General features: G+C 42.5%; 2 protein-coding genes across 2 annotated transcripts; one reads left to right on the top strand and one right to left on the bottom strand.

Moving 5' to 3' along the window:
- Positions 1-3,548: 3,548 nt before the first annotated feature.
- On the top strand, positions 3,549-8,137 carry LOC118302752 (potassium channel subfamily K member 5). The gene is made up of 5 exons (XM_035629174.2): positions 3,549-4,200; positions 4,788-4,899; positions 5,380-5,546; positions 5,645-5,813; positions 5,938-8,137. Exons 1-5 carry the CDS (start codon positions 4,015-4,017, stop codon positions 6,624-6,626), a joined length of 1,323 nt encoding a protein of 440 aa, XP_035485067.1. The 5' UTR covers positions 3,549-4,014; the 3' UTR covers positions 6,627-8,137.
- A 325-nt stretch (positions 8,138-8,462) lies between these two features.
- Positions 8,463-12,513, bottom strand: LOC118302788 (serum paraoxonase/arylesterase 2). The gene is made up of 9 exons (XM_035629232.2): positions 12,331-12,513; positions 12,134-12,204; positions 11,995-12,050; positions 11,023-11,185; positions 10,064-10,190; positions 9,670-9,873; positions 9,501-9,582; positions 9,040-9,168; positions 8,463-8,891 (listed from the first exon to the last, which is right to left on the bottom strand). The coding sequence occupies exons 1-9, from the start codon at positions 12,405-12,407 to the stop codon at positions 8,730-8,732; spliced, it is 1,071 nt and encodes a 356-aa protein (XP_035485125.2). The 5' UTR covers positions 12,408-12,513; the 3' UTR covers positions 8,463-8,729.
- Between the last annotated feature and the right edge of the window lie 431 nt (positions 12,514-12,944).

Genomic DNA, 12,944 nt, shown 5'->3' with positions numbered 1-12,944 from the left:
GAGATAAAGATGTGTTTGTGTCCAGATGCCTGAGAGCAGCACCCCTCCCAAAACTAGTCTGATGTGGAACGTCAGCAGGTCGACAAAATACTGTGCACCATAAACTCAAGCTACAAGTTCTCACTGGGATTCCTTCATAATCACTTTCTTGAGCTTCTTTGACCATGAACATTAGAGAGAAAGTTGTGCATTTGTTACTATAACATTATCATAAAATAATGTGCAAAACTTTTTTTTTTCTCCTGGGATTTGGAGACACTGTCAAGTTTGAGAAATTGCAGTCATTTCTTTTTCACACAATTAACGAAGGATTATAATAGGGGACACATTATAAAGAGGCACACCTACAGTGAATACATGCATGCAGAAAGGTACAGATGGAATCCCAAGGAGAGTGGCACATCAAATAGAAATAATCAGGAATTAATTTAAGTCACTATAAGGAGCTTTAGGGGCTTTGAAATCAAAGAGACGTTTCATAAATATAAATGAAAACGTGATTATAAGCCTTACTATGTTATGTACTGTATGCAAGATGTCAGTGCAAAAAAAAACCAATCCCATAGATGCAAGGGTTCAGGAGGGATCACTGCGACAATAGTGCAAATAGTGTTTGATACTCACATTATGTCCACGTGGAAAGGCCATTGTACAATGTACGGTCAGTCCCGGACAGTGTGACCGGGTCGGAGGCAGGAAGAGACACAGAGAGAGAGAGTCAGTGCAGTAAAACACTTATTTTACCAATGTGACAAATAGAGAGTTTATGAAACAGGTGACAGCCACACACAGACTCGGTGAGATTCACAGGATTAGGGTGAGCCTTTATTTTGCATAACAAGTGACTTATATCTTATAGTTTATGTCAAGATATTGGCACATAAACAACTGCAAATTTGTGAACGTGAAGAAAATCAGAAATCAACAAGCTTATAGTTGACCCACATCACTGAAGTGAAGTCAAAAGATTAAGTTGACCACCATTTCCTCTTAAATGTCTACTTCTGTTAACTGCATAAGGAACAGACCTGCACATTCGACACTGTGTGGATGCTGTTTGGCTTTGAGATTCTTGCTTCAGATGATGAGGCTTGTTGTAAGTTGCCTGTCATCTGCCTTATGAAGTGTTGGGGGCCCAGAGTCTCAGAGCCAAACCTGACACGAAACCTTTTTGGCACACATTTCTTCTGACCCCCCTCCGCCCTGTTTTTGAACACTACAGTATGCTGTGTCCTGTCTCTCAAGTGAAATGTAGGCTAAACAGCACAAATATCCCCTGACCTCGTCGCATTTGACATAATCCCTCTCAATGCGGCGCAGTGAACTCCGAACGAACTGCAGCCGCCGAGAGGAAATGGGGGGAGACGCGGAATAAAAACAGAACACGCCTCGCTGGGGGAAAAGGTGCGCGCCATAGACACGGGTCTGCACTGTACCTGAGCGTGCGGCCGTCTCCTCTGTGCGATCCCTCCACTCGGTTTAGTTGTGCGCCATGGTTCCGGTGTTTCCCTTCAGAGCAGCTTTGGAGACGTGCGATCAGGTTTCCTCCGGAGAGGCGGCGGCGGTGACGCAGCCACAATGACGACGCACTAAGTCGCGCAGGGTGGAGATCAGAGGTGTGGGAGCAGCCCTTCTCCAAACCCTCACTGATCACTTGTCCTGGCCGGGACGTAGTGGAGGCAGTGGGCTACCGGTGGTCGCCGACGAAGCGAGACGCATCGTTGCTTATCGTTGTCATCCTTACGCATGTCCAAGGAGCCGGGTCCAGTGCGCCCCAGCTGCAGCGCAGTGGCTATTGGGGGAAATAATCGTCAGCACATTATGTGGATGCACCTGAGGAGAAGTTTAAACACTGGTGCTCATGATATATATTTTTAAAATCTAAACGTCAGCAAAACAGGTGTATCTCTCCCTGCTCCATGTCTGACATCAGCAAAGTCCCAACCCCCCTCAGCCCCCCTTCGAGTCTGCACACAAGTTTTCAAACTGTACTGGTGGCTCCACGTGGGGGCGCTGCTGTGTGTGTGCGTGCGTGGGTGTATATGTGTGCGTGTGTGTGCGCGCGTGTGTGTGTGTGTGTGTGTAGGCTGTTTATTATTTGTAGCAGGAGTACACCTTTCTGTGGTCACCTGGGGAATAAATGAACGCAAAGATGTTTTATGAAAGATGGCTGAACGTCTTGTTGCCATTCACAGTGGTGAATAAAAGAATGAACTCGATGAGCCTCAGTTGTCTTTACTTGGACATATGAGTTAATTCAACACATGTCTGTATATTGAAAAAAATGGGGAAATGGGAAGGTAGGGATCACCAAAGGTCACAATAAGCCACGTCATGATTGTCATTATCTTCTTGAAAATGAAGATATGATAATAATCTTAGGCATTCCTGCTGAGGGCTTCAAACCTCCCTAGTCAACCATCTTTGAGACATAACTTTGGTTACGCATTATATACATCATACACAATATGAAATATATTAAACAATATTTATCATTCTCCAAACACCTATAGGAACAAAACGGAAGCTAATAGGAAACTAAGTAGATAGTGATTGCTTTCCATATCTGATCTCTAAAATACATAAGTTGCTATTTTTTGTCCCTCCTAAATCGGCAGAATGCATAATAGATTCATGATGACCTTACCACCACATCCCATTAGTGTCACCTAAATAAAGTTATGCACCAACATTTGAGGGCCCCATTCAAATTATAGCAATAACAATCCATTTGATGACCTTGGATCTCTCCTTAAAAAGAAGTGTGAAAATACCAGAGGCTGCCGTAGAGACTTCAGTCTTGTGACTGCTAACGCTGGAGCATTTGTCTCAGTAAAACCCAGTGGGCCAGTGTTGGGACTGTCCCAACACTGGCCCACTGGGTTTGTGAAGTATCTGGCCTTAAACGTGTACTCCAAAAAATTACTACATCCTACACTCAGGGGTGTAGCCCCCAAATTCTGGGCCCTATACATAAGCAGTCTGTGGACTCCACCACAATTTTTTGAAATACATAGTTCCGTCTCTCAACCAATGTATTCAGCCAATTGTAAGTTGTGACACTAATTACTTAGAAAACACTAATTACAAACTTCTACAAAACTTGTAATTTGCGGCTTTCCAGGGCCTGTACCCCCCCCCCCCCCCCCCCCCCCCCCCCCCCAATGCTACGCCGGTGCCTACACTTCCCATAAACCATCTCTGACAGGCTAGGGAGGGATGGATGAGGGATGGATGGAGAAGTCCTTATTGTCACACTCAAGACAACACCTCTTGGCCATTATCATGCAGAACAGCCAGGAAACACCCAGTGCGATTAACTTCACACACTTCGCTGCAGCCCTCTGGATGGAGATAAGAGCGTAACTGTCACCACACACACACACACACACATTCATGAATACTTCCACAATTTGGCCTAGTGACGATGAGGCCCCCTGTTGAATGTTTCCCGTAATTGGTTCACAGACTCATTTTGTTATGCCAGGGTAGATAGGTGAATCAATAAATATATTAAAATATAAATTCATCATTCTGCATAATCAGAGCGTTTACTTTGAATACTTGAAGAATAGTAGCCTTTATTTACTCACAATAAATAAACTGACTATATTAGTTATAACATTGACCTAGTTATAGTGTGGTTTTGCAACTTTTTCTCAAGTGAAAGACAGAAGTATATTTATACACCACTGGATTTGGTCTCAACAAAAACAATTGAATGTCACCTGTGTGAAAACAAGGGGCAATTTTGAACACTGGTGTATCATCAACAGGGCAATAATGGAATCATTTTATGTCGTTGTTTTCAATGTGAAATGTCAAACATAGTTTAGAGCTTGAGCTTGAAGGCGCCTGGCGACAGGATCTGTCGGAAGTGAACCGCGGAGACTCCGCAGGGAGCAGCAGCCTCAAGGCAACTCGTTGCGTTTCACCAGGAAGGACGCCCAGCGCGCCTGTGGATATGAATATACGAGCCACTCGACGTCGTCAGACTGAAGTTATGACTTGAATATGGCCGACAAGGGTCCGTTTTTAACCTCGTGCATCATTTTCTACCTGTCGATCGGCGCCGCGTTGTTCCAGATCCTGGAGGAGCCCAACTGGACGTCTGCCCGGGACAGATACGTCCAGCAGAAGGAGGACGTGCTGAAGAAGTACGCCTGCCTGACACAGGACGGGCTGGAGGAGATTCTGGAGGTAATGGACCCACCGGCTCTCACTCGCGGCACGTTTTACGCTTAAATGAATCTGCTTTCTGAGTGACTTTGCGCAGACTGCCTGACTTCCAAGAGCCGCCATGAAGTCGAAAGTATTCGCTCTAATTGACATACAGTTGCCCGTAGTGTCTCAGTGGCCATTGTAGATTTGAGCCTTTACGCATTGTGCCAGGGCGAACGCGAGGCTCGTCGCCCGGGCGCGTCGGGACCTGTTTTTCCTGATCACGAACAGAAAACCCCCGTCAGGCCTGTAGCTGCTTGAGGCGGATCAGGTGACGAGTCCGGCTCCTCGAAAGGTGCTTTCGTGTTTATCATGAGTCAACAAAAGTCTCAGGCAATGTCTTCTTCACATGGACACACGGCGCCGTGCCGAGTCGGAGGGCGCATGTCTCCACACACCAGCCAGGTTTGGATTGTTTGCGCAAGGTGTGTCCCGGTGCACGAGTTTCCACTCTGGGCCTAAAATAACACGAGAGAACATTTGAATTGGTCGGGGTCAACCCCGATCGTCTCAGTGGTTTGTGGACGGGTTCTTGTTGTGGGTGATTGTCGGTGTGCACTCCCCAGATCGCGTCGGAGGCCGCAGGTCAAGGTGTGACCATCACCGGCGACAGGCATCGCAACACGTGGGACTGGGTGAACTCCGTCATATTCGCTGCCACCATCGTCACCACCATAGGTTCGTGTGAGCTCGGCAGTTATGGGACATAATGATGATTCGTTTTCATGTGGATCTGATTCACATCAGGTGGAAACGTAACCGTGAAACGGCACGGTCGGTATAGTTGTTATGCCGTTTAATCACCATAAACTATTCTCTTGTAGAGGTGTAAAATTAATTGATTTACGTCTTTTGATTAACCCTTAAAAAAATACCCTTTATATTAAAATACAAAATATCTATAATAGCAATTTCAATTAATTGTAACGTTAAACTATATATATTGAGAATTTATAATAATAATAATGAAATACTAACATGCATTGGCTTACAATGGTTTTCTATATATATATTTATTTTTATTTGATATACCAAGTATAGATATTTTTTCTACTTTCTACCTCATTGCTTAAATTTGTATAACCTTAGTTTTTGGGGGAAAAGAGTCCATTTTTCTCTTTGTGCTGTGATTTAACATTTCCTCTTCATCATCCACAGGCTATGGAAATGTTGCTCCCAAGACTAAAGGCGGTCGTGTGTTCTGCATCCTGTACGGCCTCTGTGGGATCCCTCTCTGCCTGGTCTGGATCAGTGAATTGGGCTCTTTCTTCGGAGACAGAGCCAAGCGTCTGTCCCAGGTTCTGATTCGTAAAGGCGTTTCAGTGGTAAGGAATGAATGAATTGGGGCGTAGGGTATTTATCTGAATCCTGTGTCCATAAAGTCTAAATATCAACTGTGCATGTTTATTTTCGTCCCTGTCAGAAAAAGGTCCAATTCACCTGTACGGCCTTATTTCTGTTATGGGGGCTGTTGGTGCACCTGGTGATCCCTCCATTTGTTTTCATGTCTATGGAAGGATGGACCTACCTGGAAGGCATCTACTTCTCTTTCATCACACTCACAACGGTTGGTTTTGGAGATTATGTGGCAGGTAGGTTTATTTTACGGCATGATGTCACTCATTTGCTTCTCTGAGATTATCCTGCCCCTGAAAGTTCCGTTTGGTTAGGTCCTTTATCGTAAAAGTCACGCCAGTCCTTCTACTTCCATTACAGGTGTAAATCCAAGCATAGATTACCCTGGGCTGTACAGAGTATTTGCAGAGTTATGGATCTACATGGGCCTGGCCTGGCTGTCTCTGTTCTTCAGCTGGAACGTCCACATGGTAGTGAAAGCTCACGAGGTGCTAAAGAAGAGACGACACAGGTACAGACACTTTCATGACGAGGAACCCCAGCATGAAGAGGAAAAGGAAAAGCAAGACCCAGATGTGAAGCCATCCGTCATCGACATCTTTAAATTCCTGTCTGACAAGGAGGAGGACTACAGCACCGTCATCAAGGAGATTGGAATCAAGACGAAAAAAGTCACCCCCGAAGACAAAATAAATCGCTCCAAGAGTTGCAGCGACATTTTGGCCATCCAGACCCTGGAGCATTCGCCACGTCAAAGACACATGGTCAGTATCAGTGAGGTGTTCATGAACGCAAACTTTCAAAAGGGCGAGCATCCTCAAGAAGAAAGCAACGGAGACCTTGAACCTCCAGAATGTGTGAGGACAGGCAATGAGGAGAACAAGGACAATTGTGCATTTGACTCGGAAAATGAGGGAATCACCTTCACTGTACCCACCAAAGCTGCTACAGAAGAACAAAGTGCACAGCAGGCTGGTGGTGGGGAGAGTAGGTTCAAAATATCCAAGGTAAATGAAGATGTGTTAATAGACCAAGATGAAAAAGGGTAAAACATCATCTTGTAACCGTGTCGGAAGGGAGGAGCAGGGCTTTGTTTTAAAAATATTATAAATACTGTTATTTATGAAGGGAACAAACTGCATTACACAAATCTACGCACATTAAGGCTGGGCTGTTCCCGCTTTACAGGGGCACTATTTCGTGCAACTTTCCAATAATAACCTGTACCTAGTAAGCCAGTGCATGTAAAATAATTATCTTCGTCTCGCAAACAGTGAATTAAGAATCTTGAATTTTTGATCCCATATGCATCCAGATCTTTTGTTGCAACGTCTCAAGTCTTAAACAGTAGCGACGATATGCAGAATACACAGATCATTTCACGGGAAAGGGGCTTGTGTATGTAAAACAGAGCCAATGTGGAGGCTGCTAGAGTTGGAGGCCGGAATCACGTGGTCAGTATCAGCGTTTTCCTGGCTCACCATGACCTTGGAGAAACACAAATACAGTTATAGCACAGTCAAACAATAGTGAAGGTGCATAGTTTTTAAATAGGTTAAAGAACGCCAACCTCAGAGCCAGGTGGCTCTTCGGGATCATACTTTGATAGCTTCATGTTATTTGGATGACTCTGGTCCGATGTAATCACAAAGTGACCCAACAGCTGCCGGCTGGATAAAAACATTACAGTCTCTACTTCTGATACAAACTGAGGATAGAATACAAAACAACTTGGTAATACCTTTTACGAAGGGGAACAACAATTATTCCCCTTTGTCTTTCAAAATGTCAACAATATTTTAGCACCACAACACGAAGTGGTGCAGGATTCTACAGTTTAAAAGAATTTGCCCATGTAGGCTTCTTCACAAGTGAATGCTTCAATGAACTGAGAATAACCATTTGTCAGGTTATAAGTTGCTTGAGGAAAGAAAGCCACTGGAAAAGCACAAGGAGATTCATATGTTAAAGGTGTAAAACTGTGAGGGGTTTTATTATAAAGTGCATTACTGTGGAGTAGAGGGTGGGTAATGTTTTTTTAGGTGCACAAGTGTGTCCTCCATAACAAAACGGAAGATCTCTCCCTGGGTTTTGTGCTGACGGTGATTGACAGCAAATTGTGCAGAGTCAACGTAGAGTGATGTCATTATTTTCCCCTCAGCTCTGGCTATAACATGGGTTAACAGGATGCGCAAAATTAATGTTTTGTTGATGCATGTTTGAAGAATGACCATGGTCGACCTCTGTAACAGATTTATTGCATTTTTGCTGTGGCTCCATCACAATAAAAGTTTTTGGTTTTTTTCAAATCCGATTTTCCAAAGTATTTTTATGTGAGACAACAGCAGTAAGCAGTGACTTACTGCTCTTGCATGGTGGAAGAAGAGTGAAGAGTGAAGGGTAAATGGTGAGGGTGCCAAAAATTTGATCAAAGTATAAAAGGCATTGCTGGATTATATGATGTATTGATGAAAATCCCCTTCATAAAAATCAGTGATTATTGGAAATCCATGAAATAGTTTTTGCTCAAGCAATAAACACTTAATTGGGTTTGATTTCATGAAATATGCAATAGAGTCTATTACTTGTACTGCACTCATTTTAATCAGCTGTTTTTGTATGTTTTTACTTTAAACTGTGACCCTGTAAATTCGTTAAGAACACTACTCAAGAGCTAATGAACCCTGAATGAGATTTTTTTCCCCCCAGAGGCCAAATCTTTTACAGGTCGCATCAGTGTAGTAAAATCAATTAAAACAAACTATATTTTCAAACAAGATTTACTCTGTAACAATAACAGGATCTCCTTAGAGAACCAGTCCATCTTTAGGTATTGAGATTATCAGTAAAAAATATATTATTTTAATGATACACAGCAAGCAATATGACCATTCCACATATTTTATTGAAAACATAGGTGGTTTTCACAGAAACCCTAGGTTCCTAGGGTAATGACTATGAAGTCCTGTAAATTCAGTTCTTCAATTCAGTGTTTTTCAGGCACTCTCACACCAGCTGAGAGACTCTATCAAATCCCATCAAGTGCAATGGGGTAAACTGCATTTTTCCATTTACAAGTGGTTGGTGGAATATCTATGCATTTCACTTTTCAACAGATTTTTTTTCTGATGGCTGAGAATTAGAGTGACTGGCTACTTCAGATCACAGACAACAGCTTTATGGAAAACGGAGCCAATGAGCAACTTTCCCCCATACGTGGCCGCTACAGACGAACCCATGATCACCTGACCATCGTCGGCGTACACCTGAGACACCACTGGCTGATCAGAATGAATGTTCTGGATGCGGATGACCTGCAGAAAACATAACCACCGAAAAAAGTAGAGCTGTAAAAATTCAACACATAAAGCTAAAAATATGTTTTACATTTTTGGTCTGTTTATATTGTTGTCGCTCTACTCAACAATTTATAAAATGGTTCGGCAATGTGAATGGGCAAACCTCGGATCCAGGTGGGTCCTTGGGGTCAAACTTGAAAAATTTCCATCCATTCGGGTGACAGCCTAACCACAGGTCACCGGTTTCAGGGTCAACTTCAATGTTGTCACAGAGTGAACCTACAGCCACGGCCTGGGGACAAGATCATTATAATGCCTTCATCATGTTGTCTTCTGAACTTCACATTTAAATTCTAACATGAGCGGATTTTGACTTGTACAGTGACAAGACCAAGCAAAGTACACCATTTGGAATTATCTGCATGTATGTGTCAGTTGTCTTAAGATGTAGTCAGATCTCACAGTAACAACTTTATAAATTTCCTTTTGTTTCACTTAAATGATGTTCATGATTCCAGTTAGGAATTTTAGAAGAGTAATAATACATTTAACTATTGATATTGATTAAATATACTTATTCATTAATTGACAAACAAGTTATTACTGAAATGTTGTAATGTTTACCTTCACAGTGGCCAATGTATTGTCTTCTTTTCGATCCAAAACATGCACATTGTGGTCGAACAGATCTGCCACATATACATGACTATAAATAAAAAAAGAAAACTGCAATGAAGAAATTCAGACATCTGAAGCATGAATCACTATGTGTGGCCATGAAGATCGTTCCTACCTATTGTCTGGTGAGATGTTGATGCCATTTGCCAGGTAGTAACCTTCAGAGACGACTTTGACGTCCGTGGGACTGTAGTACACGACATTGGACCAAGGCTGACCCAGAAGAGGCTCCACCAAACTTTTTAAGATCTCATTGGAATAATAGTGGTCATTGGTCGCATAGAAGCTTTCGATGCCCACTGCAACAATATCGTTAACACTGGAAATAAAAATCATGATTCAAAAGTTATCTTAATGACACAATGATTATATTATTGAATGTAATATAAATATTTTTTTAAAACTTTGTAATGACATGGGATACTTTTACAAACGTTTCAGATTGACTACAGCACTGTACTCAGTAAATCTCACAGTATGTACAGTTTAAATTTGTCCCCATGGTTTACCTGTTCAGAAGTTCGTGTTTTATAGTTTTCAGATGCACCAGGGAGTGGTCGTCCTCAAGAAATATGAAGACCTCGACTTGGCTTTTGTGTTCAGGGTGACTGACAACAAACAGGTATATTGTGTCGTCTGATGAGACACAAGGAAAGCATTAAATAAACACAGAAATACTGAAATCCAAACGGAATCGTGAGTCCATCAGAATCACATCTATAGTTGTTGTTCATGAAATTTAATTTTGCTAGTGGGTGATCTTGGGGCAGGTGATGCTGCCAAAGTCACCAAGCAGTGTGAGTTATTGCAATGACCACAAGAGCAGCTGTTGCAAATAGAAGAAAAAAAGTGTTGTGCTATGAATATGTCTATGGTGACAGGAAAAGTGGGGCTATATGTTTCCAAATGTAAATCTGTTCTGTTTTACAATATTTAAATCCTGTTGGGGGGTATCCTCTACCATTCAGACATGGCACAAAAGAGTGGGTAGGCGTGTCTTAGCCCCGCCTCCCAGCTCTGCATGCTAGAGGCACTTTTTGAATTTCCAGGGTAGGGTGCTACAGCCCAAAATTTGGGGGTAAAATTACACTTAAGAAAAATCTAAAATAAAGGCGCCTATGCATTATTTGCACAAATAAACACCATTCCCTTTTTTCTATTCTTTTTTACTTTGAAAGGAAAATTTAGTGATCGTATAAATACACACACATCCAGGTGTAACCCACAGGGTTCAAAGCAAGTGATTGGAACAGGTTTGTCCACATACTCCACAGGCCCACACAAGCAAATATTTAAACACAATCAACTTCTTCACAGAGGTAAACAGTAGGTTACAGTTCCATTGCAAAATGTACCTCAAATTGTTCCATTAATGCACATCTGTGAAATAGCAATGTTGTTAATTCAAACATGGCAAACCAGCATAAATCCACTGCGGCAGATTTTTATGTAACATATGTGCCTTTACCAGTTGGATCAGTGTATACACTGATGCCATGGGGGTTGAATGAGTCCAGATCAAAGTTTCTTGGCATGCGCAGCTCAACTGGTTTCATCCGAGAATCTTGTAGATCAAGGGAGAAGATCTTTCCAGTCACATCTGAGGCCGGCATTCCAGGATACTTCAGACCCTTGATATATTAAAAAGAATATTACATTACACAGATGCCAGACTTTTAAAAAGGTGCACAACAAAATATGGCACATACATTAAGTGCAATTTAAACCACCGGTGATCAGAGACAGTGGATTGTAAGAGACCAACCCGTCCTTAAGAGCACGGGTGCATTGGTCCGTCCTTTCCACGGACCAATGCAAGCGGTGCTTTTCGTCTATTTGACTCTAAATTCTTAATAATAAAAAATCTCTGAAATAAACATAATGCTGTATTGACATAGACTCTTCAGAAAATGTCTATTGACATTATAAATTAAAGTGAGAGAAGTAGAAGTTGAGTCGCCCTCTGCTGGCCATGCAAAAGAATGCAGGCTTTGGTCACTTCCATTGGCTTGACTATCATGACCAGATGTCCATCTTTATATAGTCTATGGTTAGATGTAGGGTTAAAACAGGATGATATGATTTTTGAAACTGATAGACCCATAAAATGTTTTAACTTTTGTCAAGTGTGCAAAGTTTCAGCTTTCAAAAAAAGCATTTAAAGACCAAAAGAATTAAAGGGAACAATAGGGTTGATGTGAAAAGGATTCGTTTTCTATTTTTACACTAAAACAACGTTAACAACAAGTTAACATTGAAAAGATTCTAAAAATAAACATGGAACTTTTAAAAGTTAACATGGAAAAGATTCTAAAAATAAACATGGAACTTATAAAATTTAACATGGAAGAGAGAGTCGGGACAAGGATAGTTGATCTGTCGCTTTGACCTCGTGTACCCTTTGGATAAGCCTTGGCTGCTCTGCAACTCAAACACTCACCGTGCTGATAAAGGCCAGCCCATCCCCGAGGATCGTGATGTCCTCCGAGCCATAATCTGAAAAGCACGAAGTTTCGCTGTTACTTGTATTCTTTCTGCATGTGCATTTCAGATGCATTCGGGTTTCGGATGAAACGTACCCAGGTTTTTTAGCACGGCGCAGTTGGGCAGGTGATTCTGGACCAGCTCCCTGGAGGCGAGGCTTCTTCTCCTGCGGTGTTTTCAACACAGACGTCAGATCAAGGGAAGGTGGCCACAACAAAACTTTTTTGCCCCACTGTTAGAACGACAATGGAACACAACCCCGTTCGAACATTAGCGATGCTTCCTACGTTACCTTAAGTTGACAACCCTCTCTCCTAACAGCGCCGCCAAGGCAGCTATCAGGAGTGAGATGAACACCACCTTGCCCATTGTAAAACTTCCAACGACAAGATTTATCTGCGTCTTTAAACCGACAACCGTCCGACTACTGCAGCCGAGGAGGTCCACGCGCAGCTCATGCTGCCTTCACGACTGTCGTACAAATGGCAACCCACGGTTGTTTTTGTCATTGCTCGAGGCGGGGTTGCCAGATCCGTGGTTTCCTCGCGGAATTGGGCAACTTCGGTTACTCTGTTTACATACAATTGTATTAATTACTTGCATCTTGCAGTGCACTCACTCGGGCTGAATCTGCTTGATGTCACCGTCCTCATACGGCAGCTGCAGGACAACATGCTCCTTTGTCTCCATCATTTCTTCACTAAGGACAAAACACAAGCAGTCATTTTCAACATTTACCCTTTACCTGTTTGCCAACATTTGATGAATGGAGCAGGATTCCGGAGGATGCCATATATTCAACTGACTGCATAGAAGTGATGGATTTAGTCATTTTATGTAGATGTTTGTTAGTGTCCATGAGATGCTCTCAATGGCTGTACCATATCTGACTTTTGACATGTTGAC

Source organism: Scophthalmus maximus, chromosome 1, assembly GCF_022379125.1.
Source record: "Scophthalmus maximus strain ysfricsl-2021 chromosome 1, ASM2237912v1, whole genome shotgun sequence".
NCBI lineage: Eukaryota > Metazoa > Chordata > Actinopteri > Pleuronectiformes > Scophthalmidae > Scophthalmus > Scophthalmus maximus.
This window is presented reverse-complemented; position numbering and strand designations above follow the sequence as displayed.